At 40.0% G+C, this 18,954-nt stretch overlaps 1 protein-coding gene across 6 annotated transcripts in view; it reads right to left on the minus strand.

Moving 5' to 3' along the window:
* The window catches only part of crtc3 (CREB regulated transcription coactivator 3), a 43,858-nt gene extending 25,722 nt beyond the window's left edge, over window positions 1-18,136 (minus strand). For 5 of the 6 annotated variants that reach the window (XM_084374568.1, XM_084374569.1, XM_084374566.1 and 2 more), the window contains exons 1-4: window positions 16,846-18,136; window positions 11,780-11,890; window positions 9,378-9,509; window positions 3,234-3,292 (exon numbers count right to left, since the gene is read on the minus strand). In XM_084374568.1, coding sequence (XP_084230694.1) covers window positions 3,234-3,292; window positions 9,378-9,509; window positions 11,780-11,890; window positions 16,846-16,977 — 434 coding nt within the window. In that variant the 5' untranslated portion in view covers window positions 16,978-18,136. The remainder of the gene's footprint in view (window positions 1-3,233; window positions 3,293-9,377; window positions 9,510-11,779; window positions 11,891-16,845) is intronic. The other variant, XM_084374570.1, reaches the window with a different exon arrangement.
* Between the last annotated feature and the right edge of the window lie 818 nt (window positions 18,137-18,954).

An 18,954-nucleotide genomic window follows, 5' to 3' on the forward strand; every position in this document is an offset into this window, starting at 1 on the left:
GAGCACCATTGTTTGTCTTGGCATGAAAGATTCTAGATCAAATCAGAGCATTGTTTTAAAAGTGAGCTGGGCACACCCCAAACTAAACTATGGTCGATACATCAACACTAACAAGCAACTTAAAAGACATTTAAACTAAAAGCTTGTGTCAGGGTTAAGTGGATATGTGTACTTAAAGCAGATGGATTTGGGAGCTCTGCAGGTTTCTGGACACAGTCAGTTAAGGCCAGTATATTAAGGGGAAACTTCTAGATCTCAGCAGTGGATTTTGGCCCACTTCGCCGATACAGGCAGAGGGGGAAGTTTATCCCTGTTACACACTGTGACAACAATCTGCTGCAGGTTGGAGCAGGAGGCTCGGCTTGGCCTGCAGAGACTTGACAAACCTGATGCCAATCACATACAGGATTTAAATCGGTGGAGAAGACAGAGATGAGCACGAGAAGCATAAAGTGGAGATGAATGGTGTGTCTTTTCACAAGGTGACATGAAAATGGTTTGTTGCGTTAACCTTGTGAGGAGGGAGATTGTGCTGCAATCAAAAACGGACTGATGGCAACCAATGAAAAATATTGTAGTTACAAAACGGCTCTGGTCCACAAACAAACAGGCTTATGCCATCTCTTCTGTGATACTGTGCCTGTTAACCAAACTTACAGAACTGGCTGGATGATGACAAACCATCTGTTTCGTGTTGGCTCGATAATGTTTGGCAACTTCTCCCACTGGAAAGGCTCACACATGTTCCCAGAGGAGACTTGAATGGGTTTTCTCTGTCTGGAGTCGTGTTATAGATTTTATTGGAGATGACTTTGCTGAAAAAATGTTAAAAGGTTTTGCAACTTTGAGATTTCAGTGATCCCCGAAGGATAAAGTCCATATGTTCATTAACATTTCATTTTTATTGTATTTATAATATTAAAGATGTTGATTTATGTTTCTCTTGTTGCCTTGTTTTGTGTCGTCTGTTTGTTTGTTGGCTGTTTCTGGGTCTATTATTTTGTAATGTGCCTTTATTTTTGAAGGCAACATAATGTGTGTAACCAATATAATCATGTAGAATTATATATAACCTGGAAGATTCATTTAATCAATTCAGAGATTCACCTCATGTAGAGAATAAGGTGAATCAACTAGCTGAGCCTGTTTGTGCCTACAAGATAGAAAAAGTAATTATATTAATAAATAAAAATGGTTGCCACACTTTTTGGTCAGTGAAGATGCTAGCTGTAGATTTTGGAGTTTTGTGTGCATTGTTTCTTTTTATGTTTTCATAAAGTGAACAACACTGGTTTGGTTTAGGGACAAAAGCACCTGGTTCATTTAGGAAGACATGATGGTTTTTAGGTTAATATGATCACTCCTGCTAGATCTTTTGTGGATCTGTGGTTACCACCTAGATATGACCCATTTTTTTCATACTCCAGCTGAATTTTAGATGATGCTCAGCCTTTCATTTGCTTCATTTACTTCATGTACATGGACCCTAATATTCATCTATAAATCAGAATAATAGCCCAATCATGTATAAAGGCCATAAATCAGAAGAGACAGACTCAATCTGGCCCAATCAGAATGATTTTTTTAAATCAGATCAAGTGGGGTGGTGTAAACCTTTGTTTATCTGGTTAATAGGGAGATATTGGCACCTAGTAAACATGTCAACGCTTCAGTTCAATCAGTTTTTCTCGGGTTGGAATTGATTTAATATCAATTTGTACATGTTCACCTCATGTGGGCCTAAAATTAGGTGACGTTGCTTCTTTGATTCTACGAGGGACGGAAACATTCTGGTAAAATAACAGAACTGGTTTGTGTCTGATACAACTTTTTTTTGTCGCTGGATATCTGAAAAGACTTAATGGATGTCTTGAGGGTCGGAAAAGCTCAAAATGACTTGTTCAAAGAAGTGTTTGATGAGATGAATGAAGCCAGAAACCACAGAACCAGAAATACAAATACTGCTTCCAGGACGTGACGCGAGTCCATTTTGTACATTGTATTTACACGCGGCTCAAAAGAACGAATGACATTTTTCTCAATCAATCTGGGAAAAACTTAAAACGTTATACATTTGGTAGATTAGAGGCTTTACAGATGGCAGTAGGCACTTAGCGCATATTAACAAAAAGTTATATCTTGATTAAATGCTTTGCGGCATGTAAACCGACATCTTATCAGATCACGTTATTTAGTGTTCATGTAAACAGTTGAAATCTCTAATCAGAACGATTTCTATCGGATTGATGAAATGTTGTCCTTGTAACCACAGCTATTGAGAAACACAGTGTGAAACAAAGCAGCGCTGCGTAAATTAAACGTGCGAGTCTGCATTCAGCGCTTTGTGCCACATGGCTCTCCCACAAACACACCCACTGTGAGAACACTGATGTCTGGTTGCTCCGTGAGGACGTTTGTCAGCCAACCTGTTTTGTGCTGTCAACAATGACGAGAGGGCGTGGGCCTTATTCACTTCTACAGTACAAGCTGTTATAGTAGGCTCAACACGGAGCCTGGCCAATGTCTGTGCCGGCGCTGTACAAGAAGACGAGGCAGGGTGGTTGGCGGCGGGCCAAGCTAGCATACAAAACACAAGTGTGGAGACAGAGCAAGAGTGAAAGAGAGTGAGTGGGGAGGAGCTTGGCTGAGCTTTTTATCACAAGGCCATAATTCACTCCCTTGTAAACACTGAGGAAAAGCTGCTGGCCGATACACTTACTGTTCTACGTGGGCACAACCAGAGCTGGAAAAAGGAATCTTGTAGCCGACATCAAGGCCAGCTGGTGTAGCAACGTTTTCCAGCAGGTACTGCTATTGACTTTCTGCTAAGTTGGAGATTCTGCACCACAGGGCAGAGGTGCTGTGACAACATAAAATCCCTAAACAGTAGGACAAGTGCTGTTGGGCATGACCTTTAAAGCAAAAGGCTATCTGTCAAACACCTTTAGGTAGACGCGGCCTTCCCAGGGCTAACGCAGCATCCTGAAACTTGAAACATTTGTGCAGGTCTACAACTCTACCCGTCACCCACAGATTATATACGTTTCTGATTTGTGTTTGATCGAGATGGCTGGAGGCTAGATATAGAAAGACAATACTAGTTGGCACAGAGAGGCTTGATACAGGAAACAGGCTGGCAAGAGGAAACAGTTCCTGTTGTAAAATAATCTAGTTAGAGGAAGAAGATAAGACAATAACCATTCAGTCAGCAGCTCAACAGATGTGCTACTCACCTTCTCCAGTTGTTGTCCAGAGGTGGGGACAGGTACACAGCTCCATACGGAGAGCTCTCTATGTAGGTCTTAAGTCAAGGAAATTATTGTTGTGAACACAGAAACATCAGTGACAGCCAGTTCATTTTAAAGATGACGTGTATATTTCCATGTTCTTAGATATAAGCAATCGTAAAGAAAAGACCAATACAACACATTTCCAATTTGACTTAAACTCCAAAGTATGAATGAGCCTTCTTCATTTTACATAAAAATGACAGAAGAGTGAGTTATAACTAGAGCTGTACAGTACATCGTTTCCACATTGACATCGCAATGCGTGCATGCGCAATAGTCTCATCACATGCAGTGTCATCTAAGGCAAATGAACACATCATCACACAAACTTTTTGCTGCTTGATACAAAAGGGAAACTCAGTTCCCATTTTCCATGACTAATCTACGAGAGGTCTTTCTGATATTACGTAATTGGGTCCAACTCAGGAGTTTGTTGCTTGTGAGGGACACACATGCACAGCCGACCACCAATCACACTCATCCTTAATCAGCTCCTCTATAATAACTGACTGTCACTCTAGACTGATTAATTATTTCCAAATTGAGCCATTCAAGTTATCCTGTAAAAATTCCAGTAGTTAATTCATATCGCAGAAAACCAAAATATCGCAATGTCAGTTTTTTCCAATACCACGCAGCCTTAGGTATGATTATAGTTCTGAGCTGAAATGAAATAAAATCATACTGGATGACAGTTGAAAATGTTCAAAGAGAAAAAGAAAGCATTCATATTGTGAGCACATTCTCATCGGAGTCCAACTGCGGTTGAAGACAAGTGTGAACAATAGAGCTGCCTCTTTCAAACACTTAATAAAACAATGACAGCATTATTTCATTTGCAACTGGGAGCTGAGGCAGAGTTCCTGGCATTGTCTCTGAAGGGGCAGGACTTCAGGAGGGCGGCGTTTCATCTTGCCGACAGTCACTCTCTCAGTGTTTTCAAGGCGAGCTCCTGTGCTAGATAAAGAGTCTCCTGTCTGACAGACTGTTAAAAATGTTGACCAATCACCAAAAACAAAATAAAGCACAGGTGTGGTGCCCCACAAGGCCAACCACTGCTCTACATAGCATCTGTTCAGGCCTTGGACAAATTATTATCAGGAGTGAGACAGATTTACAGAGACTGGAGTCCTGCTATCACTCATTACCCCTGACACAAAGCGTGGGATAAGCCCATTTTCATATATATACACACAAATACAACTAAGTGGAAAAGACACTATTTTGGCTTCTTCAGATACAGAAGAGGGAAGGGAACAAACTTGTCCAACTGGTTATTTGACTGGTTCATGCACTCGTACGTAACACAATATAATGGTGGGCTCAACCCCAAACAGTAGCATGCTTCAGTTGTGTGTCTAGAAGTGGTGTCACGATTCTCCAAATTGAAGATTTGATTAGATCTTTGTGTTAAACAATTTTTTCGCAGCAACGACATCTATATCATCATTTATGTTCTCAAAATCTTCATTATAAAGATAGGGGTTCGACAAAAAACATCACCCTTCAGTGATTCAACAATAAAAACTAAAATGTTGACACCCCTAGTGTCCAGTATGTAGACAATACACAGTCCTGCACTGCACTCTACTACACAAACAGCGACTGTAACATTGGGTTACAATTCGCCCTCTACTTCTTTAACCAATTAGAGCCACAAACCACTTTTCCATTTTGACCATGATTGGATAAGCCACAAACATCACCTCTCATCCAAGAGGCTTCTTCAGTTCATGAACTGAACAAACTGAACTGGCTACCACTACAGGGGGCAGATGACTTGAACAACAGTGGTGTTGTTAAGTGAATGCAATGGTACAGTACGGGGAGATAAAAATGCCACATTTACTGGCTAAATGTCATCAATAACACCTTTGAATATTCACCCAACAACACGTATTTATTTCAATCCAAACTTCTCAAATTTTAACTTAATCCATGTGGGTTATATCTGATCAAATAATTGGGTCAGTTGTTTGTGGTTATTAAATCAGGATTTCTAGTTGTTTGCAGTAACTACACAGTTCAAAGCACAGAACCAGTGCAGCTTAACAAATCCTGAAGAAGAAAGAAAAAGTAGAAAAAGAAAAATAGAAAAAGTTAAAGACTAAGACCGTCCCACATGACCTAGATATTAGACCTCTTCAACTCTTGTTTGGGCCTCTTTTTTCTGTGTCAGATTTTGCTACCATGACTTCTGACCTCTTTCTTTAACACACCAGCCTGCTCAAACAAATGCACAGTTTTCTCAAAGAATAAAAAGATGTCAACAGAATTAAGGTCTGTCTTCAGGGCTCATCATTCCCTCTGCTGAGATTTTAAATGCACTTGGAGATGGATAGTTCAGTCTATTTTGGTCAAAACAACACCAACAATCTCTTTCACCAGTGACCTTTACACCATTTTGACCAAACAATCCCTAAGTATACAGGATACATACATGCACAGTATGCATAAGAGTGGAACCAACACCACCCACCTAACACAAATGGTCCAGCTGCTTCTTTTTTTATACTAACAAGCAGACTTTTATAGTGCCTCCACCCTGCCTGTATGTATACATTAGCCAACCCCTCTCACAGTATATTTAGAGTTCTGCTATACTGGCTGAAGTTTTTTCCAATTTAAACTACCCACGAAATGTATGTCTCCAACATCTGTTGTCCACATCAGACTGTATACAAACTGTAGAAACAGCCACGTTTCATCAAAGATGTCACATTGTTCTGACAATGAAAGAAGAAATACACGTGGATTTGTGGAACGTTTTCCTCAACATACATCAAACATACTGAGCCTAACCGTTACATTATGCATCTGTTCCGATTGTTCTCCGTGGATATATACGCCGGTGTGACATCACATGCTGGGACACAGGACAAACTCCCTTCCAGCTATCACACACCACAGTGACAGGTCACTGAATCATCTCCATCCCGAGGCAGGAAATAAACATATCCGCTTACTAAAATGCTATGAGGTGGGGGCGTACTGATGGATCAGACGGCTAAGTGGTGTTTCATGTAAATGAAACATATTTGGTGTGAATACAGATAAGGACATTTAATCCATGTCCTCCTTACTACAAAACGGAGCTCACCGACTAGATATCATTTATAAACATCCTTTCAAAACAAAATACAAACAATTTTGTTTACAGAATAAATTACTAAGTAGAAAGTATTGATAAAGGAGAAGAGGCACTGCACTGTAGTGAGAAAAAAAAGTTTTTCTATTGACTCAACTGGTCTACTGACCATTTTTTTTTAGAAGTAACCGCTTTTTTGAGAACATATATACAACTAGAGTCTGTCTGATATGCAATTTTTAGGGCCGATGCCGATACCAACATTAGGGAGTAAAAAAATCCAATATCGATATATATCGGCCAATGTATACACAATCTTTGCACTGATCCCCCAAATATGGTTATCAAACACTTGTTAAACTGCATTACATTACTTTTTCATAAGAACGTGAATTGTCTAAATTGACAGCAGTGCACAAAAAGCAGTAAACTTTACTGGAATTTTAATAATCATAAATCACCCCAATCATCGATTTCTGCATTTGGTTTTTCAAAGAAGTAAAAATGACAGCTTGAGTTTACCTAAAACTAGCAGTTAGTCTGAGATGTTGTGTAGATTTCAAAGACGCAAGCAAAGCAACAGAGCACATAAGCTCATGAAGTAAGCACAGCAGAAACGTAGGAGAGGTTGGTACATCACATTTGACTATATCTTTACACAATACATAGACGACTATACATGACCACAGAAACAAAACAAGTTTGCTGACTTCCAATATCTGCACCATGCAAATCAAAGGCCAGCAGTCTAACCAGAATGGTTGGTGCAACATTAACAATACATCAGCTGCCCCATATTACCTGCGGATTAAAAAAAAAAAAAAGATTCAAATTCGTAATCGTAATAAAACGATCATTCTGCCGCACGCCGTGTCTTGTGTGGTAAATGCAGCGAACCCTTCCATCTCCACCTGTGCACTCCGCTCCGCCCCCGCCTGAAAGTTTTCGCTTTCAGCCACGGCGGTGCGTATCGCCAGTGGGTGTTTGGAAAAAATGTGTAGACGAAGATGGCAGAAGATGGCAGAAAGGCAGCCTTTGGTTGGGCAGAAAGGTAAAGCAAATTCTGTGGTGTGGAAACACTTCGGTTTCGAGGAGTCTGACTCGGAACAAACAAAGATATTGTGCAAGATATGTCGTGCGACCGTGTCTGCACCTCAAGGGAACACGACCAATTTATTAAGTCCACACACAGAGTAATACATGACCAAGCAGCACCATAGTTGGAGTTGGGTTTTTTTAAATGGTACAGAGGAGTAATTCTGTTTCAGTGCATAGTACTTTAAGTCTGGGATAGTGTTTATTTTTTATTTTTTACATATTATTTAATTCATATTATTAATATATTTTTCTCTTATTTGTTTGCATTTTTCTTGTTTTTCAGTTCAAACTTATCGTGTTAAAAGAAATACCAGAGTTAAAAGTTCAATAAATGCTTGTTCTCCAATCAATGAATAATCGTCTTTAATAATCTTGATTACAATATCAATCAAAATAATCGTGATTATGATTTTTGCCATAATCGAGCATCCCTAATTCAAATGCAGAAAAAGACGTCTGTGCCAATTCATAATTATTAAATTCCCATTGAGGAATACTGTTTCAGCGCTCTAATGTCATTTCAGACAACAAAGTTTAGGGTTAAGCTGTAAAATGTCCCGATATATCAATATATATCATCAGCTGGAATTTCTTTTGCTCCCCAATATCGTTATCGGCATCATGCCCAAAAATCCAGCATGGCTCAGGCTGTAATAGGGACTGGGGTTGCAGTGATATACGGTTTTCAATACAGTGGTATGAGAGTTGACAATTGCTCATCTACTGTATTGAATTCTACTGTAGTAGTGTTATAAAAAAAATAACAGTTCAAGTTTATATAAAGTTTCAGGTCTGCCAGGACATAATATTTTTTAATTCATATTAACAGGGTTTGTTTAACATAATAAACCTTTCTGTCCTTATTCTGTTAAGGATCATTGTAGCTGATAATAATTATAATAATTGTGTAATACCTTATACTGTGACACCATGACATTTTCTGAGATTGTTATCGTACCATGAAAATCTCATACTATTGCAACCCTAACAGGGACTGTACACAGTGGTCTTATTCAAGTCAGACAGAAGTGGGACCCTGGTCTTTCTGCTCTCCAAATCAAACACATAATGATTCCCGAGGTGCTGAAGTGCTTTAATTATGGTTAATTTTCCGAACAGCATGTCAAGATTACACACAGCGATCCAGCTGTTAATAATTCTGGTCTAAATTCAACCACTGTTGTCTCTATTCAGTACCACATAAGATACCTACACAGCTTTAATGAATTCTGACACACACTGCACATGTGATAGCTGACTGGTAATAACATTCATGGCGATTAGCTGTGCACTGTAAATGGGGACAGTTTATATAACACAATACGGCTTATGAAATTGAACGAATGAATTATGTGACCAAGGAATTTGTAACCAAAACAGCAGCAGAATCAGGCAGAGATATATTTGATTTTTCTGCTTGTTCTCAGTCCATCACTGACGAAACTGTGGCGCGGCTGAAAGTTTAAGTGCAAACACTCACTCCTCTGCTCCTCATCCTGTGTACTGTCACCATTAAAAGGATTAGACCCTTCTGCAGCTTCGTCATGAAAATCGCACCTTCTGCTGAGGACACACGGATACACAACCTGCCTGAGTGTGTGCATTCAGAGTATGCTCAGAATCTCCTACTGTCAATGTCCATTAGGCGTAAGTAAAGCGCAGTGTCTCTGCGTCACATTTCAAATTAGCATAATGACTAATTCTGTTCCTGAGGCTACAAAACAGCTGCCTACACTGGTAAGTGTCGTCACGCTTGGAACCACACCATAAACACAAACTGCCATAAAAAACAACAACGCCAACAACAACAAAGACGACCAACCACCTGGAAGCCACAACACTTCCACGTCACCGATTACCCTTTCAGATCTCCTACTGTCAATGATTTAGGCTTGGAAGGATATCTGCCGTCCGTGCTTGTCGATGGGTCGGCGATGGGGGGAGTTGATGCGGTTTCGATCCCTGTGGACCCTCTCGACCAGCCCGTGGTGGCGGGTTCCTCTGACCGAGTCCAAACCTGATGGAAAGCCACCCTGAGAAAGAGACATCACACGCATGACATACATTTCAAAGTTTCTTCTTTAAATTATTAAAACCGTTTCTGTGAGTTTCACTGAGGTTTGCTCAGCTCGGAGCTGGCTACGTTAAGGTCTCCGCATTCATTTAATTTAATTAGGGTTAAAAAGCGGGTTATCATCCGGTGGAATCTAGACGCGATTGAGTTTGTCGAGTTTTGTTCCCTGAAGAGAAGGTGAATGGACTCCCTCCATGTGGGGATTGATTTCTGGACCTGGCCACAGTGTTGAAATTGCAATTACTGCTCTACCTCAAAGGGCCATTCTTCCAAGTAACAAGGGCACTTTCACCTGGACCCTCTGTGTCCCAGCACTACCCGGTCCTTGGAGAGCTGACACAGATACAAGCCCAGTGCTGCAGAGAAGAACTCTTGGATAAAATACGGCATTTCTCAAAGGAGTGCTGAGAAATACGGCACTGATCTTTTATTCCTTTTTTTCAGTCAGCAGCTAAATTATTTAACACTCTCTGCAGAAGCTTGTTTGCACTTCAGAACGTCCACTTCAATGTTTTTGCAGTCATACTACCACTGGTTCACAAACTGGGGGAAAGCGGCAACGAACATTTGAATAGTTATCAACTACTAAATTAACGAACTATTGATAATTAATTTGGGATAATTTTTTTACAGGGAAAAAACAAAAAGACAAAATTCCCTGATTCCAAGTTCTCAATTGTCAACATGTTCTGGTTTCTTTCTTCCTCTCTGACAGTAAACTGAACACCTTTGGGTTGTGGACAAAACAAGACAGTTGAGGACGTCACTTTGGGCTTTAGGAAACACTGATCATTGTTTTTCAACATTTTCTGATATCGATTGATTGAGAAAATACATGATGGATTAATCGACAATCTAAATGGGTGCTGCAAGATTGACTATCATTGTTAATTTTCGTACATTTTTACTAACCTTTCACCACATTTATTACTATCGGTGGCATTTACATTATGTTTTACATAAACTTTTCAAAGACATCGAATAATAAATATTAAAATCACTGTATCAAAAATTCCTGTTTAATATGCAGTTATGCTGCAGAAATGAAGAAATGCTGATACAACTCAACACAGGCACAGCAGCCCATTTTAATTTTGAACAATAAACATATTAGTGTATTGAATTGCATTTATTGCATATAATAAGATAAATATTTATCTAAACATCTGCAGAGTGTGATTGAGAATGGGCCTATATTATACAATTTAATATTGATATAATAATTGTGATATAACAATAATTTAATAGTAATAATATTAATATCAGATGTTAAATGATTGAAACCCTCAGTGTAGATATAGACATGTTATATTGGGGCCTGGGTGGCTCTAGCCATAACAAAACATTTCCCTGGAAGAGGTGCTGTGGTCTGAAAGAGTTTGGAAACCACTGAACTAGACAACATTAGATCTACGGGTCACTGTGGTCAGGCCTTGAAAACCTCAGAATGAGAACAAGACCTTGAATTTTGTAGATAGTAATCCCAAGGTAAGCAGGGTTTGGAAGAAAACATTCATGTTTAGTTCGACATGAAACGTCCTCTTGCTTAAGGAGAACATTTGAGTCCAGTCACACAAAATAAACTGCACTGATTTCCAGGCTGAGATCAGACCGACACTCGTAGCACTATGTGGAAAAAATGCTGGCAAAGTAGTTCAACCTGGCTCAACTTTTACTGCATGGTCTGATAAAGTCAAGACAATTGGCTGATCCCAAGTCCCGCCCCTTAGATACTGTTGCTAGGTCGCATAATCTTGACATTAAAAAACATGGCGACGCTGGTCCCGTTAGGCAGCTGCAGCAGCGTTTAAGAGACAGTTTCTGGGACTGAGGCAATATAGCTTCAAGAAGTTGACAGCAAGGACCACAGTACATGATGGAAGGATATATTCACAATGTTAAGTTTTACGGACACGGCAAAAAGATGCGCATTGAGGCCAAGTCAAGGAAAACAAGAGAACCCACACATACTCTGTACCGTACTTTCTTGTCGTGTAGGCCAAGGACGACAAGATTATCAGTCAACATCGCTCATGAAGGTCTGGTACTGTATGTCCCCTTTACCTCTTCTTGGTATTGATAAAGTACTCTATGTATTTATTCCTGACAACCGACGTGGTGCAGTGAATTCACTGTGGACGGACTTCATTAATGGTAAAGTAAGGTTAAATTGTCTAAGAGATATATTCTGAATAAGTAGTTTGAGGTGCTGCTGTGATGAAATCCCACCTGAAATTCAGTGCTGGTGTTGCCGATCTGATTGACGTTAGGCAGAGAGCCTCCATAGTATGGCGCCCGTGTCTGAGTCAAACGAAGCTGCTGGATCTTCTGAAACTGCACCTGTCAGTCGAAAGGGGGACAAAAACAAAATTGTCAGGAATTATAAATCTGGACATGTGAAGAAAATATAGCTTCAGGATGAAATTACAATCTTCTTTCACACAGCTGTCATTAGAAAAAAACGCAGCGATCAGAGACACAGAGATTTGCTTTAACATATTGTTGTTTCCACTTTCAGTGCTCTTATTTGAATTTTTAATTGTGTGCCTCTTCAAAGTATGTGCAGCAAACTGTGGACGTACAGAATTCAAATGTTGTGAAGTCGTATCGTTGCACAAGCAGCTACTCCAGTGTCGAAACACTAACTGTCACGTATTACCACTACTAACCGAATACATTTTATAACCCAATGAATCATATACTTATTATCTAATGGAGTAACATACGAATGCAACCAAAATAAATGCTAAAAATGCAGCAGACCTAGATACAATTTAAGGGGACACATTCTAGGAAATAGGCAGCCTGGCCTCCCAAAAGGCACCCTACCAGACGAGATGCCACAACGATTACCTCGCAGAAAACAGAAGGCAGCTTGTTCTGCCAAGGTGAGGAAAACAGATCCAATCATCAGCTGTGATCAGGAATAGGCAAATCAGAGGGGCATTTCTTCCTTAGACTGCCGAAAGGGCAAAATTTGAATCTCAAAGACTGACCTTGTTAGATTTTATCAGTGGATTTAGAGAGAACGGAGAGATTGTGAATATGACAAGAAATCAGGACGAGGCTGGGAAATGTAAATCGAAATGACCAAATCCTCCGCTGCGATATCTGTCTGTTTATATGCAGCAACTATGATGTGATCAAGCAGCAACACATTTTGGTCTTTTTATCTTTTTAATTCATCAACAAAAAATATTTGCAACCACTAAAACCGCCCTAAAAGAAGCAAAAACCGCTCCGACAGTCCTGCTGCAGATACTTTCTCCTCTTTCTGAAGAGATTCTAGTAAGTAGAGCTGCAATTTTAATAATCGATTAATCGGTTTGAGTGATCTTTTAAGAAATCCTAGCTTCTACATTGTGACTATTTTTAGGTTTCTTACGTCCTCTGTGACAGTTAAATGAATATCTTTGTGTTGTGGACAAAATAGGACAAGTGAGGACGTCATCTTGTGCTTTGGGAAACACTGACCGACATTTTTTGCCACTTTATAAACCAAACAACTCATTGAGTTGTTGAGGAATGAATCGAGGGATTAATCGACAATAAAATTAAACATTAGTTGCAGCCCTAGTAATACAAATGTCTTATTAAAGCTTCCATGATGCAGCATCTAAATAGCTAAAAGCTGCTCCCAAACTGTTTAAAAGGAGCAGGGACCCAAAATGTCAGTTTAATTCTGTGTGAACTGTGGCCAATAAATGTCAGATGACAACTGTCCCAGCTGTCCAAAGCAGAGGGACATAATGACAAACATATTACAGACATTACTGTGATTAACTCGGACGTCCCACCAGGAACATTTAATTTTCCATCTAGGACGAATGAAAAAAATATTTAAATATTCAGAAAATAAATCCTCGTTTAAACCTCTTACTCCAGTGTTGGCGTTAGCTGTTGCATAACATCAAACAAGCAGACTGTACACATATATGATTCACAGCTGAGGGAAGGCTGCAGTCTGTTCGTGCACTATGGTGCCATGTACACTTGTTCAGAGCCCCTCGGGGGGTTTATATTCAGTCCTTTGGTCAAAATCTAGAAGCAGCTACTTCTAATTCCAGCTGTTCCTGCATCCAGCCCGTCTCAGGCTCGCTGACTGGGCTTTTCTGTCTCACAGGAGGTCAGCAGCAGTTCATACCTTATGGCAAACTTTATTCAGTGTCGCCTCAAACCACATCCTCTTCGACCGGCCATTCAGGACTCTCCCTCTCATAGAAAGAGCACATTGTAAACCAATGGTATGAGAATAATGTGAAAAGAGCCTTTATATCCTCTAAAGGGCCACTATATTTATCACTTACAATGTGCAGTATGTGGTATATGCAGTATGTCCTTCAGATTATCAAGACATGGATACAAAAAAGGGACTAATATATTACTTGTGTATTATAAAGCTGAGACATTAATAAAAAATATCACTGAAATCACAATATTGCCAACTGTGATTTCCAAACCACAGGAGCTGCGAAGAAAAACTGTGTCACAGCCAGTGATGGAAGGTAACTAAGTACATTTACTCAAGTACCATACTTAATTACAGTACTTGTGCTTTACTTACTTACTTATTTCCATCTTCTGCTACTTTCTACTTCCACTCCCCGACATTATGGGGGACATTAAGGCTAATATTGTACTGTTTATTCCATTACATTTAATTGATAACTTCAGTTACTAGCTACTTTGCAGGATACATGCTGCATTCGAGCCATTTCTTTTTTTTAGAGCACGTTAATGTAATTTGTCTGCAGTATTTTTCTGTATATCTGATAATCAGCCAACCCACCGTATACAGTTTATATACACATAGAGTACATGTTAACGTCTGTCTAATTTGTTTTTACTAGTACGTGTGATACTTAAGAACATTTATTATCAGATAATGAAAGACTTTCACTCAAGTATTATTTGTATGAGTGACTTGCACTTTTACCAATGTAATACTTTTACTCAAGTATGTGTTTTGGGTACCGTTTCACAACACTGGTCACAACATACCATCACAAAAGGTATTACTGTGGCGCTGCAGAGACGCCCCGACCTGCATATCATGTTTCCCAGACGTACAGTTCATGTTTGTTTGGTACAGATCTCAGCAAAAATCACATCACCAACACTTTTAGATTTTTTTCCAGGTGAAAATGAAAAGCACAAATTACCATAGCCACTAAAATAATGACTCATCTGTGAGAACATTCATATGATTTTAAAAAAAAAACATTTTGCACATCGTTCAGTCCTAATCAAGTGTGAACCGATCCAACATACCTAGAGCAGTAAGTAAAAGTGACACCTGAGGGAGCATCTTGAATTAGTAGTGCTCAAAAAGTTTTGAAGAAATAAACAGCAAACCTTGTTAACTGACATTATACATGCAAGTCTGACCCAGGATCAGCCCAGTGAGGAGCTACTAACTAACACTAACACTACTGTGTTGTTTGGAAATCACACTAACAAACTAGATATTTAGTACTAATATTTAGAGCCCTGCCGATATATTGAATGGCTGATTTTTAAGCCGATATTGGCCGATCACAGATATATTGGTATTGGTGTATGTCTTGCATGATATATAATGTTGTGAGAACTCTTATTTTAGAGATACAGAATAGAAATAGAGAAAATGATGCTCGGGGTAATTTATAATTATTAAATTCCCAGTGAAGTTTACCGTTTCAGTGCACTCTCGTGTTAAACTGTGAAATATCTTTGTCACCAGTATTTGATGTATGAGCCATCAGCTGATATCAATCCTGCAGATTAAAGCTGCTACTGATGAATATTTTTATTATCAATTAAACTGCTAATTATTTTTAACGACCATCACATGATCACATTGCTCATGAGCAGCAAACACCACAGCTCATTATTATTTAGATTATTTTGCCGTAAAAGAAAACAAAAAAACAAGCAGTCCAACGTGTCCTTTGTCAACACATCTGGATTTTGCTGTTGGCCTGTCAAGTACAACTAACAAAATCACTATTAATGGAAAAGTCAGCAAAACATGAATCGCCAGTTATTTAACATTGTCCGGCTCTGACCTTCAGTGGGAGGGTTTGGTAAGACTGGGCAATAATTGATGTTGCATCATTATTGTGATATTAGACTAAATATTGAAAAAGGCAGCATTACAGTAGAGTGATGTCATTTTCTGGACTTCCCAGACTGCTCTGCTTGTTTTACTGTTTCCTTCACCCACTCAGTCATTATATCCACATAACTAACGATTATTTATCAAAAATCTCACTGTGTTAATATTTACCAATAGTCATCCTTACAGTTTTGTTGCAATATGAATAGAGGTATTTGGTCAATAATATACTGATATTTGATTTTGTTTTGCTATTAAGATGCCAAAATATTAAAGATATATATCGTGTATTGCAATATAAAATTAAAATATTGACACATTTTGTTAAGGCCATATAACACAGCTCTAGTACCTGGTCCTACTTAATATCATTAGAACGATAATATCTTTGTGTTTTGGTTTTCATCTATAGATGTCATGTTGGACAGATTTCACCGTTTTCTTAGATTTTACAGTCTAAACAAGTCATTGATTAATCAGAAAAAACTTCACCAGATTGATTAACATTGATACAAGCAACTGAAAAACAACTCAGCAACACTTTCACGCCTAAACCTGAAACACAAATTAATGCAGCCGATGTTTTTATACATTGGAAAGATGAATATAAAGCACATTTTGAGTAATTTAGCTCATCTGAGCATCAGCACTGTGAATGACTGGGAGCACAGCCCAGTGTTATGATGAGTGTGTGTGCTCTGAGCCGGTCCCTTCTCTGTGCACAGTGCCCTGGGTGCACTTCAGGTTTTTAACCCATGGGTATTGATTCAAACATGAGAGGAAGACAGAGATGTAAACAGCAGAAACACGCACACTGCGTCTCTCCCAGACAACACTGCTTCTTTCTGAGGGCTTGTAACAGCGCCAGGGAGCTTTTTGGCGGGTGGCTCAGCAGCAGAGGAGCCACTTTCCCATTTCCTGTTGCACTGCTGATGATGAAATAAATGAAGAAAACAACAGCTCTTGCAGAGTACGTGTATCACTGCACCCCTGTGTGCTGTTTTCGTTTCGCCTTCACACTGACAGACGAGGGTTTGCCACTGCTGAATGAATGCACGAAGAGAAACGAGAAGTTCTGGTTGAACACCAGAAATCTCAGCTCAGACACCCAGCAGACGGCTCCTTAAAGAGGGAGCTTTGTCCCCTGATTACCACTGATAAAAAAGATAATTAGCTCACAGAAATGAAGTGTATTTACCCTTGAAACAGTGAGGTCTGTCATCAGCTGTTCAAAGGCCCGCGTCTCCTCTGCTTGCTTCTGGTTGTGCAGCGCTATCTTTTCGCTGAACTTCCTGGGGTTGGAGCCACCTGTGCCCGGGGAGCCGGACATCGTGCGGGCCGCAAGTGTTCACAACTTCAGCTACTTGGGGGGAAAAAGTGGAAGACGGTGCCGGAGGGGAGGGGGTCTACTTTTCAAAGTCTCTCAGTGAGCGTCGCAGTGAACCCATCAGCGTGTCGAAACCACAGCACACATTATCGGTTAGCCCAAAGTTAAAATTCACAGTCAACTCTGTGCTGTAAGCCGAGCTAGCAGCTAACGTAGCTAGGCTAACGTTAAAGCTGCCCGTAAAATAAAAGTTGACTTCTTATGCCTGGAGAGCAGATTAATTAAAGCGTGTGTACTTTATCTGTCTGTGAGTCAACTCTAACAACTTTCACAAAGTATGCCGTGTTGATTACAAGAAGTTAATGGCGACATATAACTTCATATTGACACATTTCCAGCGAACCACTTGTTTGAGTCTAACGTTAACATAACGTTAGCTGTCATTGCTAACGAAACGTTGGAGGTGAACGAGCCGAGTAACAGCTGCAGCTAGCCGAGTTAGCTAAGCTGCTGTCAGTGCCATCTCAACGGTTGTGACAAACGCACTTTGCCAACCTGTGGACACTCGGCCAACGTCTAACAGACACGTAACAGAAGCAACCTGAGCCCGAAACACTGAGCGCGGGTGTCAAGAGAAAGTTGTTAGCCTCGTTAGCTAAATCTCGCTAGGAACGTTAGCAAAGCTCCTGAGCAGTTGGGCAAAGGTTTGCTCGGTAAATTGTATTTCAACAAGTGTCCGCTGGGTCTTGTCCGGACTTCACTGAATTTCGACTTTATGTTGCCCACAAACTGGGTAACGAGCAGCCTCCAAAAAACGCAAAAATATTCACAAGTGGTGCAGGGGCGTAATCCACAAATTTATCACTTAAAATGATCTGACAGCGCTTCTGAGTCGAGTCTTGTGTTAATCCACGGACAGCTGAGAGATTTCAGACAAACTCCGACCCGACGACTCCATGAAGATAAACAAACCAGCGCCGACAGAAAGCCTCCTTCCTTCGTCGCGGCTCCGCCACGATTCTTCTGACTGCCCGCACTTGCAAATGTTTTCAGCTTTATTAGCCGTCGGCTGACGGGGCTTGTAACCGCAACTCAGATCCGCTGGCTTGTTATCCTCATACTACTGCGAGAAAAACATTACCTCGTTAAACAGCGTCGGTACCGGCGGCGTCCACGGGGCGGCGACAAACTCCACACAGCGCCCTGCTGGTTCTGTGTGGGTCCAGTAATGAGCTCAGGGCCGGAGCCAGGGTTTTTAAAAAATACTGAGGTCATGCCTCCCCCCCCCCAACCCCACCTTTAGCATACATCTATGCATTTATTTGCATTTTCACAGGAGCAGTACTCAAATAAAAACCTAAATAATATCAGGGCCAGCACAAAGATACGAACTGGACTCAAATTCCAACAGATGAAGAAGAAGATAAGTAACAAATAATGCCAATTTTGACTTTACTTATTTCTTTGCTAAAAAATAATGTATTGACATGGGTAAAACTTCATAATAACCATCATTAATAAATGGTAAATTTGTAGTTTATTAGATTTAGTCGAGTAATTTCACTGTTAAAGAGGTTAGATTATGTTTTGGGGGTTTTTGTTTTTCCTTTATTGTGTTATGTTGCATTTTTGTGCATGTAAAAGGTCTGCGAAGTAAAAAAGCTCAAAGTCCACACTAAATGGAGTTACTCTCCCCCACAGAAAGCGCTGCTCCTGCACTGGCTGAAACGCCTGGTTTGGACTCAAGACTCTACCTCCGTCACTTATGTGCATCACTACGTAGCAGGCGTTATATAAATATGTATTTTTATATATTTATTATAAAATAAATACACTCCAGGCAGCCAACAGACATACAGTCGCTACTAGCTGTGTTATTTTAGATCACACTACCTTGCTCAGCATGACCCTGCCTACTCTGCTGCTGATTGGCTACATGTGCAGCTCTCATCAAAGATTGAACAGAGGCGGGATGTCTCA

Source organism: Pagrus pagrus (assembly GCF_965226575.1).
Source record: "Pagrus pagrus genome assembly, chromosome: 1".
Lineage (NCBI taxonomy): Eukaryota > Metazoa > Chordata > Actinopteri > Spariformes > Sparidae > Pagrus > Pagrus pagrus.